Genomic DNA, 20,266 nt, shown 5'->3' on the forward strand with positions numbered 1-20,266 from the left:
TTCAAACTAACAAGAAATTCCATAATAATACACCACAGATATTTCTCTTCAACACAAAAAACACCATAGTAATAAAACACCACAGACATTTCTCTTAAACACAAAAACAAAGGATATGACACTATATTCAATATGTTGTGAAAATCCTGAGCAAAACAGTAAAAGCTCAAACAGGAGTCAAAAGATACAACGAAGAAAACATTCAGGCCAGGTGCTGTGGCTCGTGAATGTAATCCTAGCACTCTGGAAGGGTGAGGTGGGTGGATCACCTAAGCTTGGAAGTTCAAGACCAGCCTGGACAACGTGGGGAAACCCTATCTCAACTAAAAATACAAAACATTAGCCAGGCACGATAAAATCCCAGCTATTCAGAAAGCAGAGGCAGAAGAACCGCTTGAACCCAGGCGGAGGTTGCAGTGAGCCGACACCGCGCCACTTCACTTCAGCCAGGGTGACAGAGGGAGAATGTCTCAAAAAAAAAAAAAAAAATCAGAATGGCAAGAAAAAGGTATCTAGAAACACTTACATGACATGTTAGAGCCGTCTTATGAAATGTTAGAGCTAAGACTCAACGTAAAAAAAAAAATCAATTCTTCCTGGATAAAATTTATTAGAAGTATTGTCAGGGAGGTGACTAAAGAAAAAAAAAGGAGAATTTTTAAAAGTAACTATAGCCAGGCATGGTGGCTCATGCCTGTAATCCCAACACTTTGGAAAGCTGGGACAAGAGGATTGCTTGAGCCCAGGAGTTCAAGACCAGTCTGGGCAACATAGTGAGACCCCACCTCAGCAAAAAATTAAAAAATTAGCCAGGTGTGGTGACACGTGTCTGTGGCCCCAGCTACCTGGGAGGAAGTCAAAGCTGCAGTGAACTATAATCATGCTACTGCACTCCAGTCTGAGTGACAGAATGAGACTCTGTCTCAAAAAAAAAAAAAAAGAAAGATGAAAGAAAAGAAAGAAAAAGAAAAGAAAGAACAAAAGAAAAAAGAAAAGAAAGAAAAAGAAAATTCCACCTAGGTATTTTGTAGCATGACAAACTTTTAAAACTTAATCTGAGGGCAGGTACGGTGGCTCACACCTGCAATCCCAGCACTTTTGGAGGCCGAGGCAGGCAGATCACGAGGTCAGGAGTTAAGAGACCACCCTGGCCAAAATGGTGAAACCCCATCTCTACTAAAAATACAAAAATTAGTGAGCCCAGCGCCATTGCACTACAGCCTGAGCAACAGAGCGAGACTCCATATCCAAAAAAAAAAAAAAAAAAGAAAACTTAATCTCTAAGTGAAACAATGCTAAAAACAGGGAAAAACCTGAAAATCAAAAGTAATGAGGAATGTTTGCCCTCTCAAATGTGACAGCATATAACAAAGCATTATTATCATAAGTACAAAAAAAAAAAAAAGAGTACAACAGAATAATTATCCAAAAGACACACGCAAACAATAAAAAATGTAACTATGACAGAGAAGCATCACAAATAAGGAAGAAAGGCCAGGCGTGATGGTCCACATCTGTAATCCCAGCAGTTTGGGAGGCCAAGACTGGCGGATCACCTGAGGTCAGGAGTTTAAGATTGGCCTGGCCAACATGGCGAAACCCCATCTCTATTAAAAATACAAAAATTAGCCGGGCGTGGTGGCAGACACCTGTAATCCCAGTGACTCAGGAGGCTGAGGCAGGAGAATGGCTTGAACCCGGGAGGCAGAGGTTGCAGTGAGCCAAGATCATGCGACTGTACTCCAGCCTGGGTGACAAGAGCAAGACTCTGTCTCAAACAAAAATAAAACATAACAAATAAGGAAGAAATGGATTTTGAAATAAATGGTGGAAAATCGATCAAAATGGCAGTTAAGTGCAATAGCAAAGACACTGGATATAAAATTAATAGAAATATTCAAAGGCACAGAAAGTACAAGTAACCACAAGTTAGGAGAAATCCTTGAAAAAAATGGCATAGAGCTATAGGATTAGTATCCAGAATAAAAAAGAAAATCTATTAGTGAATGAAAAGGACAAACAGTTGGAAAAAAAAATAAAGAAACGTGAGCAGCCAATTCATGAAACACATATGAGAAAAGGCATTCAACCTAATCATCAAAAAAAGACAAAACAAAAAGAGAAAATCCATTTTTAAACATCAGATTGGCAATTATTTGTGGTTAGCATTAATATACAGAAATGAGCGGTCTTATGTACCATAAGCAGAAGAGTTAAGTGTCATATCCATTTTTAAGGACAAATAAGCAGGAACTGTGCATCATTTTGACACACCAAAGGACCTTTAAGGTATCTATCTATGTACCAACATGTTTTACAAAGGAATGTATCAGGATGCCTACTGCTGCACTGTCATAGCAAACACAAAAATAAAAACCCTTAATATCCCAGGCATTAAAAAAAAAAATCTCTGAGAAATATTGTCAAATGTACCAAAAAAGCAGACTTCTTAGTAATTAATAGTGCAAATCCCAGGACCAGAAATATCTTTTTAAATATTAATCCTATTATTTCCTGGTTATCTATCTAAAATATGTATCTTCTCCTTACCTCAGTATCCTCATCTATGAAACTGAAATGACAAAGTCTGTCTTCGTGGAAATGCTATGGGAATTAAATGACATAATAAATAGAAAGTACTTAGATACTGTAAGCAGTCAATAAATGTTCCCTGTTTTTATGCCATTATATTTTAAAACACACACACACAAATCTAAACATGTATACAGGCATGCAAGTGATATTTTAAAGACTAGAAGGATAAATGTCAAACTAGTTAAAGTACCTCACTTACACAGAGACAAGGGGGTACAAATAACAGACTTTCAATTTAGACCTGATAGGCCAGTGTGAATCATCACATGAAAATACACTCATGTAATTGGTATTTGAACAGTTAAGTTCATCAGACATTCTCTCTTCCATGCTAGTGCTAAACCAGGGCAGCATTGACATTTGTGAGCTAGAGTAGTAACTTATATAGACACTATGCCCCCAGAGAGACATGGAAGCTACCATCCCAAAGACAAATTACCAGCATATCCTATGTGCAGCAAGTACCACTTGCCCACCACTCACAGTCACCTGAACCATCAGCATCCAGCCAAAGTAAAACAGGAAATCTCAAATACCAAAATGATTACATTCAAGAATTCAAATGATTACATTCAAGAATTCAAATACATTCAAGAATTCAAAACAAAAGGTCAGGGGCCAAACCCCACAAAAAACACTAGCTAATTAGTAGGAGAATAAACAGAAGACATTTTAAAACAGTATATTAAAAAATCCTCTAAGTGTATGAGAAGCTATTACACCCACAAGAACAAACACATAAGAAATATACCCAGAAGCAACAACTTTCAATTAACTCAAGTTTCGGGAAAAAAGAACCAAGAAAAAAAGGAGGGAAAACATAAGAAAAAAAAAATCAGCAAATCTGAAAAAATACACAAGTTTTCCAATAATAAAGGCCTACTGAATCCCATAACAGACTAAATTAAAACAAGCAAAATAAAATTTTTTGACACCTAGGCATACTGTGATAAGATTTCAGAAAATCATTATAGGGAAATATTAATAACTTAGAGTATCATTTACAGAAGAGAAAGAATTAAACTGGCATCAGACTTGTCATCAGCAATACTGAAAGCTAAAAAAAAAAAAGTACCCTCAAAATTCATGAGAAAAGTTATTTTCACTGTAGAATTCTATAGCTAGCAAAGCTAACAATCAGCTTGAGTGAGGAAATAAATATATTACTTCTGAGCAAAGACAGAGAACGCAGACCCTTGGTAAAACGATTATAGATAAATATAAGACAAGACAGCAGAAGACCCTATGAAGGAATTCAGATAAGGAAATTAGCAAAGCTCCAAAGGTAAAAACTCTTGAGCAGGCTGAAATAACTGAGGATCAATCATCTTTAAAATAAATACGTTATTTATGCCAGATAATTGCAATGTGTAAGTTAACAAACTAATAAGTTGCAGAATATGGGACAAAAATAAAGAAAATTATCAATCGGGAAAAACCTGGTGGGTTTCAAGCTGTGTAAAGCAACAAAAATATCATTAGCTATGCACTATAAACGAGACATACCTTAGAGTAATACCTTAGAGTAAAGGTTGAAATAGAAGGATAGAAAATGATACGCTAGGCAAATAGTAACACTAAAAAAGGGTAGGTATACATATGAAACCTATATATGACATATAAAAAAGAATTCAAGTTGAAAATCAAGTAATAGAACAAAAAAAAAGATATGTCCTATTGATAAAACAGGTTTAAATAATTCAGGAAAAAACTAACAAATTCACAATCAGAGATAAATCTATAGATGAAGAAAACAAAATAAAGAATGAACATCCTATTAGCATGCCAGAATAACAGAACAATAAATAGAACTGTATATCCAATAAACCCAAAACCAATTTTTTTACAAATATAGCCAATGTACATTAATATTGACCATGTATATGGTGACAAGAAAATCTTAACAAATTCAAAGACAAAAAAAAAAAAACACTGAAGGCTATATTCTCTAGTCATAATGTAATAAATATACCAACAAGATGACAGAAAAATTATCTCTTTATAAAAAAAAAAAAACTTTTAGAGGTAGAAGGAAATCAGTGAAAAAATACCAACAAAGTACTAACAGAATACGACCTAAGGAAATCAGCCAAAATGATATTCAGATTAAAACTGATAGCCTTAAATGCATATATTAACAAAAAACTCAAAAACATTAATAAAGGCAAAAAGGTATAATCCCAAAGCATGGAATTACAATAAAAGCAGAAAAATTATGAAAGAAAACAAAAGAGCAAGCAATCAAGGAACCAAAAGCCAGTTCTTTAAAAACACTATTAAAACAGAAAAAAACCTTGCAAGGAAGATGGAGACAAAGCATACTAAATATGATGAACAACATTAGAAATTATTAAGAAAACATAATAAGGTAACATAGTTGTTTCAAATATTAAAGTATATTAAAGTTTATCAATGCCTGTTAGGGAAAGACTGAGGTGTTTTAACTTAATGCAAACTCAGAAAATCCAACAGCTCAAGGTGGCTACCAAAAATGCTAATGCAAAGTTAAACTGTAGAACAAACAGCCAAGGAGAAGGGGAACATTTTTAGAGTAGTTAATTATGTTTGGTTCTGAGCATCACAGATAAAGAAGGACCTAATAACTGTGAGATGACCATGCTAAAGAATGCTCTGGAACAGTATGTTGTATGAGGAAATGTTGGGAAAAAATGAAGGATATTGATATTTAGCCTAGAAAACATAAGAAAATTTTAATGAGCTTTCTTTAAATAGTATCTATTTGTCATGTAAAAGACATAAAAGAGAAAGAGAGCTACAGACAGACAGGAAGTGGGGGACTATGACAGGCAAAAATAAAAGTAATGAAAGGCAACTTCATCTCAAAATCAACAAACGTTAATTTGTTTGGATGCCCAACAAAAGAAGAAACTGCCTTATGAAATTAGAGACTCTCCCCCCTTCCATCATTAGAAATGGTGAAGTATAAACTACATAATTATCTGTCAGGAACATCAAACAGTAGGTTTCAGTGCAAAGAACAATATTAGAAACTACCTGAAATACTGTATACAAAATTTTAAAATTCTTTATAAGCATACACCCTCATATCTTTACAGTAATGGTAATATATTATTTTTATTGCAATGGAATTGTGTATTTTTGTATATAATATTTCAAGCACAGAAAAAAAGAATAACAAATGACTATGTTCCTTTAACCCAGGTTAAGAAATATTAAATTTAATTGATTTCCTAACTAATACATTCATTTTACACTTTTCATTAGTTAATTTCATTTTGAAGATTTTGAGGATTCTACATTGCTTGCTAAATACATTTTGTTTTTTAAGAGGAACACAAACACTTTTTAGGAACTCAAAGATTTTTATACTACAAATTTCGGATCATTCACACTCAACTTCAATAGCCTCAAAGACTATATATACCTTTATCCTCATGACTTTGTTTTTTTGGTGTTCTGTTTTTTTGTTTGTTTTTGGTTTTTTTTTTTTAGAGATGGAGTTTCAGTCTTGTTGCCCAAGCTGGAGTGCAATGGTGCGATCTTGGCTCACGGTAACCTCTGTCTCCCGGATTCAAGCAATTCTCCTGCCTCAGCCTCCCAAGTAGCTGGGATGACATGTGCACACCACCATGTCTGGCTAATTCTTTGTATTTTTAGTAGAAATGGGGTTTCACCATGTTAGTCAGGCTGGTCTCGAGCTCCTGACCTCAGGTGATTCGCCTGCCTTGGCCTCCTAAAGTGCTGGGATTACAGGCGCGAGCCACCACGCCTGTAATCATACTCATGACTTTTATCTTTGTTTTGGTTGTCTATATACAAAATACACCTCTGTCCTACTATCCCTCATCTTTCTTTGCTATGACCTCCAACTCTAACAGCATTCAATAAATTCCTGTTTTTGTCTATCAACTTTTTCTCTGTCTATATTTTAAAAACCAACCCATCTCAACTATCTTCCCTGCGCAGCATTCCTCTAACCAATATAATAGCACAAGAGAAGTTTGAAAAACTTTTTCCTACTGTTTCAGATGTGTATGTCTTCTACACCAAGAAGCATGACCTTTCCCTCACCCAACCTCAAACACATTAATCAAAATTGATTTCTTTCTACTATTATCATTTTGTCAATCATAGTGAAATTGTTTACTGAGATGAAACACACACAAAAAATGTTGTTTCTATAATCAATAAAATACATGTTGTTTTTTTTTAATCCAAGCAACATTGTCAAAAGGCAACAAGTAAGGAACAGTTCCTGCCCCTGAAACATGAGTGTGGCTTCTATTACAGCTGGCCCCCAGTTTTAAAGTATACAACCATGTAGCAATAAGTGACCAAACTTTCAGAAATTAGAGAACTGGAAGTCCCACCTAAAAGTAACACTTTATGGTTACAGAAAGAGCCTGCTGCTTGACTTCTAAAGAGGGAGGGAAAGAGCAGAGAGCTGCCTAACATAATTCCTTTCTTTGATACACTTCTCTAAGCTATCTCACTACCACTCTTCACTTGACTCTGCTATTCAACTCTTCACACCCACCCTCCAAAAATTATTACAATCAGTAATATATCTCTGGCCTTACTGATACGAATGAACACACATATTGGCATTTCTTTATAAGCATATACCTCCGTATCTTTACAGCAATGGTATTATTTTTATTGCAATGGAATTTTGTATTTTTGTATACAATATTTCAAGTGTAGAAAAAAAGAATAACAAATGACTGTGTTCCTTTAACCCAGGTTAAGAAATATTAAATTTAATGGAATTCCTAATTAATACATTCATTTTAGACTTCTAAAATTCACTTTATTAAAATAATAAATTTAAATATAGAGAAATGGAAAGAATAAGGGTGGAAGTAGAAAAATTGACCAAGTTACATGTATAAATATACATTATCTAATGTATGTCAATGAGCCATATTTGAAAACATAAGCACTCTGATTTGTAAAGGTGAATTCAAAGTGGTAAATTTAAACTTAAACTTTATACTTAAGTGAGGTTACAAAATGTCATCTCTCTGCATGTACCAGTTGGTGTCACTACAACTGAGAATATACTAACAGACTATAATGAAAAGAGATCTAAAACTGATTTCTATGTAATATGAACATATTGTATGCATGAGTAATAATCACATATGAAGTCCACTGTTAGTTCATTTCAATTCAAATGTGAAGGAATTTTGAGAAGATGAAAATTACATTTTAAAAAATACCAAATCCAAATGTGGCATTCAAAATCTCCTGAATATTAACATTAAACGATCTACCAATCCTGTTTTCATTAGAACTAAAAACAAACACATTTTTTAAAACTTACCAATGGTGAGAGAAAAATATAAAGCCTGGGGGGTAGGTGTCACAGAAAAAGGACCTGAATCTCTTACCTGTGGGCAGCTTGACACTGTGAAAAGGACTTCCTCTTCTGTAAACCACTGCTACTTAGTTCATTTGTATAAACATTAAAAGCTAATGCAGACTTCTAGGTAAGCCTTCTTGAGTCTAAATTTCTTGTTTGATTCATATTCATTAAAAATAAAAAAGAATATAGTAGGTTGGCTACATATTAAAATTCCTTTCAAACAGTGGTTCACATCTGTTGGGTAGTTTGTGCAGCATACATCCCATTTACCACAAAAGCCAAAAAACGTCAGACAATATGTCAATGAAGCTCACAGAACACACAGAGTATATCTTCAAAATGACTATTTCAAGTGAAAATGCCTAGAATCAGAATTCTTTGTACTGCTTTCTATGCTGCCAACTATTAGGTCTGCAGCAACTGTGTGCAGTTAAGTACCTCCCACATATTACCCAATAGTATCAATAGGCATAAATCTATAAAAGAACTAAAAGCTTAAAAGGCTTATAGCTTCTCACTATTTCACATATTCACTGTCAATTGTGGTCTCACTACTGCTATTCTAATGTATCAACTCTGTTCTTTCAGTCCAAAAGGCTTAATTCTTATACATTCCAAACAGAAAATCCATGACACATTTTATTTGCTGCCCCAGCACAGCCAGACTGCAGTTACAGCTAGCTGGCGCCAGTAAGAACAATTTACATAAAGCAGTCCTCATTTCATGACCAAACTAAAGGGGAGTACTGCTGAGTAAACCCTCCCCATTTGTTCCCCAACATGTACTGACTGGTTCTAGAATATATCTAGTTATCTACTTACTAATATAATTCAAATCCAGGTAATAAAAGAAAACCAATTTATAATTCTTATATAACTGAAATTCCACCCCCCACCACAAGAAAAATATTTTTAACTCTCAGAGATATTCAAAAGCCTTAGCTTACTTATGGCACAGACCACGTAAATTCAATGGCTGCTGTTTAACAATCATTAAAAATTTTACAAATTATAATTCACATTACCTAAAAGCTATCCTCATTCTACTCTACAACTCCCTTTCAAATTTTAACTAATCAATTAAATAGTAAACATCATTAAGTAGATTTGCTCTTATAAGTATATTGTTTAACATTTCACCAAATAATAAGAATTGTGTACCTTCAAGTATCACTATCATGATGGTTAAACAATTCAACACATTTACCACTAGTTAATATTACCAAAGCATATGCTCAGTACCAAAACCTAGGCATACTAAATTAAGAACGTCTTCACAAGAAAATATTCTGTCTGTGCCACATTCTTTTCAAACCTGTATCATTCATGTATTGTTTTCACTGGCCAGATATGACAAGGCAAGAGTTGAGTCATTATCTGTAAGGCCTTTTTTTAAAATTTTTATTTAGTTTGTAGTTAATTTATGATCTATTAATATCTAATTCTACTCCATTACCATTTTCATTAAGGCTATAGATATATTAAATTTCATTTTAAAATAACAATCCAGAAACTAATTTAGTCCCACATCTGAAATAATAAAATGAAAAGAAGTACTTAAAATGCTAACTAGGGGTTATCCAAAATATTTCCCGTATTTCTAAATCTTATTTTCAGCTATCTTCAACATAATTCTTAAGTTACCCCTATTACATAAAAAAGATAATGGGGCTATAAATGAGGGGACTCATAAAGTTATTATTTATCAATACAAATGGTAGAACTTATACAGACAATCAAAAATATTACCCAGGTTATCAACGATAAATTTCCTCAAACAACTATATTCTCTTCTCAGGATCTATGACCCACCAGCAGCAGATGAAGTGATGGGAACAAACATAATGATTTAATTTCATGCAGTGTACACCATATCAATTAACTCTTGGTTGGAGGAAAGGTCTTATATCAAAAGAGCTTTCTAAGTACCATATACTGATCATAAAATATGAGTTGAGAAAAAAATATTAGAAATAATCTAAGTATTGAGAACCGAATCTAGAAGTTAAAAATTTAAAAAAGAAATCACTTATTATATACCTTATAGTTTTAGTTTTGCTCTCTTCCTACTTGTATCATGCATCCAACCATGAATAAAAGTATTTGAAAATCAAAAGACCTAAAATCATTCAGTCCAACATAAAATACAGTGTAAATAACATGGATGTAAATATTTTTAAGCCAAATAAGCTAATTACTTGACAGTGAATTAATTCATCAAAAGAAGCTGAAAATCTCCACAACACGCTTACTAAAACTACTAACAATGGCAACTGTTGATCTAGCTCACTGCTCAAATGAATACAGTAAAGACTGGTGTTTTATTTTCAACCCACTATAGATCAATGCTGTTGTAAAATATGGTGGCAATGAATTACTTGAAAAATGAAATTTAAAATAGGCATATAAAATATGAGTCTTAATTGTTTTGACTCAATCGACATAAAATTACATTATCAGATTGATGTAAAAATTTCTATAAACTCTCAATTTCAGTTATCTCACAGAGGACCAAAAGCAAACAGTTCTCAGACTGATCACAGGCCACATTTTGAGTAGTGCTCATCTAGCTCTTAGATACCTATTCTACCCTACCCCACAGCATTCATAATCCCTAAGTATTTGCAACCTTCTCTTGAATTTATTGTCTGTGTCTTCCCACTCCCTCCACAGTGTAAACTCCCTGAGGGAGAGCAAGGATCTTATATGCTAAGCATCAAACAGTACCTGGCAAATAATAGGTGCATAATAAATAGCTGTTAAATTTGTTGAGTAATTGATCAATTCACAGTCTGTTTTAGTTTTCACTCTACCATGCTGCCTTTGCACAAGTAAGAATTCTTATTTTGTCCCCTTTAGACTCTTCAAAGTCTTCACTTGGAGATTCTAAACACCCTGCTCTCTGACATTTTTACTATAAATCAGCCAGGTCCCTAAAAATGCCCTCTCCCTAAAGATCAGTTTCCAAACTACCCCGTAGACCAGATTTCTCCCAACCCCATTCTTCCTGAAATAATGATTTTTAAAAGAAAAAAACAAAGATCTGTGCTAAAGGGAATCTTGTGAAACAAACGCAACCAATACTTAATTTGTGCTACACTTCACTAGTCGCTTTATATTTGTTATCCTCATTTAAACCCTAATATTAGTTCTTTATGATAAACATTATTCCCATTTTAAAAACAAGAAAAACTGAGGTTCTGAAAATAAGTAACTTGCCTCATTCCATAAAAATACCTAAGACTTGGCCAGCCGTGGTGGCTCACACCTGTAATCCCAGAACTTTTGGAGGCCGAGGCAGGCGGATCACTTGAGGTCAGGAGTTCGAGACCAGCCTGGCCAACATGGTGAAACCCTGTCTCTACTAAAAATACAAAATTAGCCAGGCATGGTGGCGCACGCCTATAATTCCAGCTACTTAGGAAGCTAAGGGAGGAGAACTGCTTGAATCCGGGAGGCGGAGGTTGCAGGGAGCTGAGATTGCACCATTGCACTCCAGCTTGGGCAACAAAAGCGAAACTCTGTCTCAAAACAAACAAAATACCTAAGACTTATTGAACACATAATCATAAATAGGTACTGTACTTTGAACACTATATATCCATTTTTCAGATAACCTATAACTAATGAGAGGAAGAACATGGATTCACCCTGACTCTGTTTGACTCAAAGTTGGTGTTCTTCCAACGACCCCTCTCAATTAATGATCAGGGATAACACAAAGAGGTTAAATATTCATCCAAAACTACATAATTACTTAATAACAGTATCAGAGCAGAAATAATCTTTTCCTAACTTCTATACTAATGTTTTCCACTATGTATGCCATGATACAGGTACTTCTATATCCAACAAAGGGATATACTAGGTCAGATAGTTCTACTGGCAGTTGGCTAGCTGTATCTGGCTTACTTCAGAAGGAAAGACAGATTCCCTCAGGCAGATGCAGAAGCAATTCCTCAGACCTCTCTCCAGTGTTAAGGTCCCTCTTTCATTAAACTGATGAAGATTTACTAAATCAATTTGTGCTGTTTTCACAATTTCCATATTCACATATTAATGAATAATAACAGACGGTTACAAATCATCAACAGAGAACTCTTTGTGAGAGTTCTAACCTGGGCAATTAAAAAAACAATCACTTATTTGAATAGACATTAGGCTTTCTCCCAAACCACTTTCTTTTTTCAAAGTGTGAAGAACAGTAAAGCAGGGGAGTCACTGTTTCCCATGCAAGTTAATCACTTTTTCAATTTTCTCTAAAGCTGAACTCTAACTAGTAAACATTTTCCAAAAAGGCATAACAGTCTTTTAGCTCTTCCTTAGAGTTACCAATGTCGTGGTATTATTTGAATGTTAACAAGCTGGCTTTCCTCTGGGAAATGTGGAATTCAAATTTAAGTCAGATCAAGATTATAAATTATCATGCTTCATGCATCATCAAGGTAGTCTTCACATAGCCACTGTAAATGTTAAATTAATAAATGTAAACAGTAGTAAGTTTTCAAAAAAACGAAGTTTGTAATGGCCTAACAGCCATTGTCTAATCTAGTGTACAGTTAAGAAAACGTTCTATTAGGACATTTACTCATTATTTTAAGTGATAAAACTTCTTAGCTCAACTAATTTGAGCAAAAATCTTTTATAAAATGTTATTTCATTTACCTGTTCAGTAAACCGCATAGCTTGAATACACTTTAACTTTTTCTTATTCAGTATCACCATTAAGAACATCAAGTTGATAGTGATGTCCTTTAATACAGTGATAACATTTAAAGAAAACAGAACTGATTATCACATAAAAGATCTCAAGATACTTATGTTTCTAATTAGTATTTCTTTAATCTCTTCACTTTCAATCAATTGTTACTTGTTGTTATGTCATTGGATCTCCTTCATTTGGCTCCCATGGCACTCTATAAAAAATTAGGACAAAGTGAAAGGTTACAAAAGGTGCCACATCTTCTAAAGAGTAAACTGACTTTATATATTCTAAGTCTCTCCTACCAAGTAAAGTAGGCTACATTTTACTTATGCTTACCTTCTTTTGGGTTAGAAGTTGTATTTTAGATATTTAAGGTTGCCAATAACCTATCAAATACGTAGGATAGATATTTAAAAGGAACTGTTTTCCAAGGCCACACAGGTAATGTGATTCACTGAAGAGGACCAGAGGTGGGCAAGAGGAGGCCCTATCTGAAGGAGACAGCATCTATACTCAGTTATATAGATTGCTATTCTCAAGCAAAAATGTTGTTTGCTTTTCAAGAGGCAAGACACCTAGATTTTTAGGTAAAATCTGACAACTTTAAATGTTAACAATTAGAGAAATGGGCTAGTGGCTAAAGAATAAAAACAAGAATAAAAGTGTTTGCTAGCTGCCAGTCTGTAGCTCTGAAAATGAATTTTTCTGAAAGAGAAATTACTGTTTTTATGATTCTCATTTGTACGGAAACACAGGAAACTCTAGGCCATGAATTCAAGTCATGTTTTTAGATAAGTTATTTTCTCACAGTATATTTGAAGAACTCAGCCAGACTATACCCAAAACATTTCTCCTACTCCTCTAAATTCTGTAATGTCAACATTCTATATTGGCTTTACTTAATAAATACATCTGCCATATCCATATACAACAAAGGATGGCTAATTTATGCTAACAGAGTAGGTCTCAGTACTACAAAAATGAATATATAACATTACTAAGTGGATATAGTGTTACTTAGCACTTCTTGCTTCTGAGCATGAGTTATACAAGAAATTTCTCATAGTTTTTAAATATACACTGATCCAATCACACTTGAAAAGGTATATGACACTTGAGAGGCAAATAAACTGAAATGCATTTGGATATTACTGAGAAAATTAGTATGCAAGATTTTTGCAGAGTATTTCAAGATACTATTCTGAAACATTATGTAAATTGATTCTCAGCATATGCTTGCCAAATAGATAGGAATTTTCCCCCATTTTATAGATGAAGAAACGAGAATCAAAAAATGGAATGAACGTAGGGCACGATGCCTCATGCCTGTAATCCCAGCATTTCAGGAAGCTGAGGTGGTCAGATCACTTGAGGCCAGGAGTTCAAGACCAGCCTGGCCAACGTGATAAAACCCCGTCTCTACTAAAAACATAAAAATTAGCTGGGCAAGGTGGTACATGCCTGTAATACCAGCTACTCAGGAGGCTGAGGCACAAGAATTGTTTGAACCCAGGAGGTGGAGGTTGCAGTGAGCTCAGACTGCCACTGTACTCCAGCCTGAGAAACAGAGTGAGATTCTGTCTCCAGTAAAGCAAGAAAGGCGACTGGGGGCAGTGGTTTACACCTATAATCCCAACACTTTGGGAGGCCAAGGCAGGTGGATCCCTTTAGGTCAGGAGTTCAAGATCAGCCTAGCCAACATAGTGAAACCCTGTCTCTACTAAAAATACAAAAATTAGCCGGGCGTGGTGTGGGCGCCTGTAATCAATCTCAGCTACTGGGGAGGCTGAGGCAGGAGAATCACTTGAACCTGGGAGGTGGAGGTTGCAGTGAGCCAAGATTTCACCACTACACTCCAGCCTCGGCGACAGAGTGAGACTGTCTCGACAACAACAACAAAAGAAATTAGCAGGGCACAGTGGCTCACACCTGTAATCTCAGCAATTTGGGAGGCCAAGGCAGGCAGATCACCTGAGGTCAGGACTTTGAGACCAGCCTGACCAACATGAAGAAACCTCATCTCTACTAAAAATACAAAAATTAGCCAGGCATGGTGGTGCATGCCTGTAATCCCAGCTACTCAGGAGGCTGAGGCAGGAGAATTGCTTGAACCCGGGAGGCAGAGGTTGCAGTGAGCCAAGGTCATGCCATCACACTCCAGCCTGGGAAACAAGAGTGAAACTCTGTCAAAAAAAAAAGAAAAAAAAGAAAGAAAAGAAAAGAAAATGGAATAAGCTTGTCAACGTCAGAAAAAGGTAGGAAAAACAGTATTCAAATTCAGGTTTGGACCCTTGGCCAGTGTCACCACCCTAACATTTCTCTTAGAGGCTTACGTAGATGAAATTGTTTATGAAAAAGAGTAAACAAAAGGGGAAAATTTTAACAAGTGACAAAATAACATCATAAAACTTCAATTATTCAGCTCCCAGATTTATTATGCCCTCAGTTACCCAGCATAATAGCTAACCTGGAATTGGAACAGAAAATTTGAAAACTATCACCAATCCCAAAAGTAATCATCTCAGTAAGGGGTAATTTATGCTTACAGTTGCAAAAATGCAACACAGCAGTGAAAGAATTAGCAATAATATCCTGAGTAACCATAGGGCGTTAATATTTCCTCATGTGCAAGTAATAATCTTGTAGAGGGCAGGGGTAAATATTATAGTTAGCAATAGAAGGCAAAAAGACTGAGTTATTAAAATTTCCCTAAGATCCCACTCAAGACCAATATAAACTGTTCAGTAATTTCAACATGGACAGTTTTTCTACCTTATATAAAATGTTTTAAATACATGTATTTTTAAACACTAGAGTCTCCTCCCCTCCCACTCTCGCCACCAAGATAGTGAGCTGTTATTACTATTAAAAGGCATGAAAATAAGAGTGATTAAGGTCACAGCACATTCACTTTTGTATGTCATGTTCACTCCAAGGATAACCTTGCTGAAAGGAACGATGAATAGAATCCCTCAAACACACTAAAATGTTTTTCTTTTTCTTAAGGGACAGTTCATATGACTGAATGATTTACATAAATTAGTGTTCAAATTATGAGAATCGACTATGTCATATAAGACAGTCCTAAAGATTTTGCAGTGTAGTGACTAAAGTGAAACAAAAATGCTAAAGCTATTGATGAAACTGAGATAAATACTGATCCCAGAACACATTTGAAGCCACTAAATAAATGGACACTGAATCAGTTAGGAAAAACAATTATTTTGTTTAAAAAAAAGTAATGAAAACAAATATAAACACAAGGCCGTGACAAGGCAACAATTTTAAACTGTTAAGTCATGTACATATAGATCTTATATTCCATCTTCATGAACATCAAAAAACAACACAAAGAAGATACATTCAAGAATAATTTTCAAACTGAATTCCACAGTGCCTTAAGAGGCCAAGGTTCTACAAACAAGTGAACTAGATTTGGATCTAATATAAAATTATAATTGTCAGATATGATCTTGTTTCAAAGTTTTGTTTATCTTAATAGCAAAATTATTCTCATTTTATTAAATACACATGGCATATGAATAAGTTTACCATATAAAATAAGTACATAACAATAAAATATTACATGTGTCCTTTTGTTTCTTAAGCCTTGCGGAATTAAGCAGAAATCATAAGTATTCCTTTTATATACTGGAATCCTCCCTAAGAGTTTAACTTGCAAAAAGTTTCTGTTTTTAGAAAGCTACTCTACTCAGAAATTTAGAACTTACTGCTCTATGTCATATAAGTCAGGGATATATTCTTAATACTCTACGGACAAAACCAGGAGTATATTATACCAGCTAAAAAAGATTTTAATAGGTACTGCGATTTAAGTATTGCTGCTTAAAGTATGCTTTTTTTTTTCTGCTATCTGAAATACTACGCGAATAAGAATTTCATTCTCCCATCTTTCTGGTTAACTACAGACTTACAGTATCTCAATAAACATTTCTACTCCAGAACAATGTTAAGAAAGCTTTTTAAATTTTTTGAAATTAAATTTACAAAATCATTGAGCTATATTTCTTTTAAATATACTACAGGTTTAAATTAAGACTAAAATGAACATAATAATATCACTTAATTAACTAAAACAACTGAGTACTTCAGCTCTGATGGTATCTGAATACATTAGATATATTTTTTAAGAAGAGGTATCCATGACTAGATGTGAATTTATTTCTAAATTCAAAATCTGAATCTGAATGCCAACTTAAGCAAAAAGTAATTTGAACAAAGAAGCAAAGCAGCCTTAAAAATATCTAAGAGTTGGATACTGGGAGGAGGCAGCATGATGAGAAAGAATTGGAACCCATAATGCCAAAAAAAGATTTTGGACAGTATTAAAAATTTTTTTTCATGCTTTATATAATTACCCTTCTTCCCAAAAAGCTTCCACACAATACCTCACAAAAACCTAGAAATATTGTAGTCTTTGTGCAAAACAAGGCTTATTTACGGATCCTTTAAAAAAAATCTATTCGGATAATATATTGTTTTAATTTCTACAAATAAATATCAAACACACTAAAATAGCCTACACAAAAGGAATGTTACATTAATTAGGGCCAGAAAAGCACTACTGTGGTGATCAAATGTTCTGGCAATGACAGAACATAAAATGGTGAGAAAGTACAAGAATTTAACCTTTGACCCCACCATGCTATGTACTGTTTTCATAATAAAGGCTTAAAGGTTCTACCAAACATTTCAACTTTTTAAAAACCAAGCTCTAAGTTCGCCCTTCTAAGTAAACTCAGTTAAATTCCTTTTTTAAAAAGAAAAAAATGAGAATGTTTAAAGATAAAGAGTAATTGGTTCTTACCTCTGGTCCTGATGCATGTGACAAGTCTCCTCACTGGCATACTTGCTGCCTAAGCAGCTACAAAGACTAGGTTAGCAGCCATTTTGAGACAGCTGCACAGTCTCAGTTGCACAAAAGTGTAATTAAGATGGCTGCAATGTGCACTCAAGAACTCACACAGTGAAAACTCAGCTATGTAACAAACAAAGCCCCTCCCACTTTGTCAGCCTGCAGGAAACTGAACATAGGCAACAGCTAATGCATATACTGCAACAAACAATGCAGCTACACAGGACACAGAAAAAGAAAACAGAAGGCAGCAAGCCAGTTTTGTAACATAATGCCTGTGAATCCCGTCTTGCAATACAGACTTTGGGCACATCCAGATCCCAAACAACTTGAAATCCATGCCACATATTAGCAGTTACAGAGATAGAGCCAAATCACACAGAGCAAACATCAGGGAATTCGCTTGAAAGAAAGCCTCCATTTCAGTCCAGAAAAAAAAAAAAAAAAAAAAGTTAAACCTTGCTCAAGGCCTTTTTTTGGGTTTTTTTTGTTTTTTTTTTTTTTTTTACCTTTTATAGTTTTATCATGAAAAGAATTTCAATTTTATAATTTCTAGAAAAGTGTTTAAATCCTGAAAATAGCTTGATTGATCAAGTTAATTTCAATTTATAGAAGGCTAAAGATTTTCTCCACAGAATCTAAGCCCCAAAGTGCTCAAATCTAGCAGAACAGTTAAAGCCTACAATTAAATTTTTGAACCTTGACAACAGGGTCTCTAGAAGATGGCAAAAAGCTTATTTTGAGTAATTTACCATAGATATAAAAACAATTTCTTCTCTTCAGTAGTACAAATGGTCACAAATATTAACATCCCCAGGTGAGTGTTTAGTCCCAGGGCAAATTACATTTCCTGCCCTGACACAGACCTCCCAACATTTTGATGTGAGTAAAAGCAAATAAAAACAAAGAATTATAGATTCTTTCTGATGGAAAGAAGGGAATTTTTAAAAAGGGTAAAAACTCAGTCTAATAATGGGTATATTAGCAAGACAAATTTGAGACCCAACAAATGTGGGTTGGCAGAAACACATCAATCAAAAAGAAGGGAAGGACAAAAGCACAGGGAGAACCTGTTCACATCAGCGACAGACTCCACGTTTTCTTTCTCTCTTCCTCAGTCCACCTTCCTAAAATTTAGCTAACCTGTGTATTTTGTCTCTATCCATCACTAAATATAGGTATTTACTAAAACGTTTTAAGGGTATAGGGGGTAATAGGGATATAGCTAAAACGAGATTGGCCCTATGATTTGACAATGGTTCAAGCTGAGCAATGGGCACACAGAATTCATTATCTCATTCTATTTTGGTATATATTTGAAATTTTCCATAACAAAAGTTTTTTAAATTACTTATCTTTAAAAGGTCCTTATGTATTTTCCATGAAGCAAAATGAATAATGTAGGTAACAACTGCTTTAAGTATATCAGAAAAAAAAAGTTACACTTGATCCAAGTCATATTAATTCTTCAAAAATATAACTGTGATTCTCAAGCAAAGACTTCATTAAAAGCAAGACTTAGGCCAAGCATGGTGGCTCACGCCTATAATCCCAACACTCTAGGAGGCCGAGACGGAAGGCTCTCCTGAAGCCAGGAGTTTGAGACCTGCCTGGCAACAAAGCGAGATCTCTTTCTCTACAAAAAAAAATATTTTAAACATTAACAGGTGTGGTGATGTGAACCTGTAGTTCCAGCTATTCAGGAGGCTGATGCAGGAAGATCACTTGAGCCTAGAAGTTCAAGGCTACAGTGAACTTAACCACTGCACTCCATCCAGTCTGGTCAACAAAGCCAGATTCTGTCTCAAAAAATAAATAAATAAATAATATAATTAAAAGCAAAAGCAAGATTTGGTAAACTGAAAAAGGCTGGAATAGAACTGATATTACTGTAAGCACTGGAATCTATGTTTAATTGGGGGGGCGGGGAAAGAAGGTACAAATAGCCAAAATATTCAGAGCTGCCTAATGAACACTTTCTTACATTCTGGAATATAAGAAATTGTTTTTAGGAAGTCTGATCCACAAAGATTTAAATTACGGAACTCACTGTCAAATGGATGATATCTTCTTCAAGCCTCCCTTCTCTTGCCAAATACTTTTCCGATGTAAATCCTGACTACTTTTTTCTTAATCTAAACATAGTCTACCAACAGAAAGCTGCTGGCTACTAATAATACAGGTTGGACATCCCTAATCTGAAAATCCAAAATTCTCCAATAAAATTGCACAGAACTGATACAAGCAGAAATGCAACTTAGACAACACTTGGTACCAGCTGACAGAGCTTCATCCATCCCTTCACACATTGGTTCTGTTTCTGTGTCTGATGAAACAGTTTAGAAAAGGAAAATAATTAGGCTGTTATTCAGATAAAATAAGTGTCGAGGCCAGCATCTTTATCCCAAAGAAACTATCCTATTATAGTTTACTTGATATATCCTCTACATGATTCAACCTATATTACCCTATCACTAAAAATTATTTCCTTAATCTCTCCTTACTATGCACATCCCCAAACCAGGTATCATTACTCTCTCAATATCTTTTACGCATATCATCATTATACTTACCACATTTCATTACTTGTATCTTTATGCAAATAATCTTTATATAAGGATATAAATCACATCTTAATTCATTTTCCATTCTCTTCCATAGGATAAAACACAGTTATCTGCTCAATAAATAGTGAGCTAAAATTCTCAGTGTTTTTGTTTCTACCACAAAAACCTCAAAA

The 20,266-nt window shown here is 34.6% G+C and overlaps 1 protein-coding gene across 7 annotated transcripts in view; it reads right to left on the bottom strand.

Annotated features, from left to right (window-relative positions):
- The window catches only part of ATF7I (activating transcription factor 7 interacting protein), a 135,038-nt gene that overhangs the window by 98,461 nt on the left and 16,311 nt on the right, over positions 1-20,266 (bottom strand). Inside the window, exons 1-2 of one of the 7 annotated variants that reach the window (XM_071072173.1) lie at positions 17,479-17,932; positions 12,611-12,861 (exon numbers count right to left, since the gene is read on the bottom strand). The exons of 2 other annotated variants lie outside the window; for them this stretch is intronic. Coding sequence is in view for 2 of the 5 variants with exons in the window: in XM_011741706.3 (XP_011740008.2) it covers positions 17,479-17,495 (17 nt within the window). In the remaining 3 variants the exon portion in view is untranslated. Of the gene's footprint in view, positions 1-7,970; positions 12,567-12,610; positions 12,862-17,478; positions 17,934-20,266 lie in introns of those variants that run through there. 4 more of the 7 variants (XM_071072174.1, XM_011741706.3, XM_011741704.3 and 1 more) reach the window with 4 other exon arrangements.

Source organism: Macaca nemestrina, chromosome 10, assembly GCF_043159975.1.
Source record: "Macaca nemestrina isolate mMacNem1 chromosome 10, mMacNem.hap1, whole genome shotgun sequence".
Lineage (NCBI taxonomy): Eukaryota > Metazoa > Chordata > Mammalia > Primates > Cercopithecidae > Macaca > Macaca nemestrina.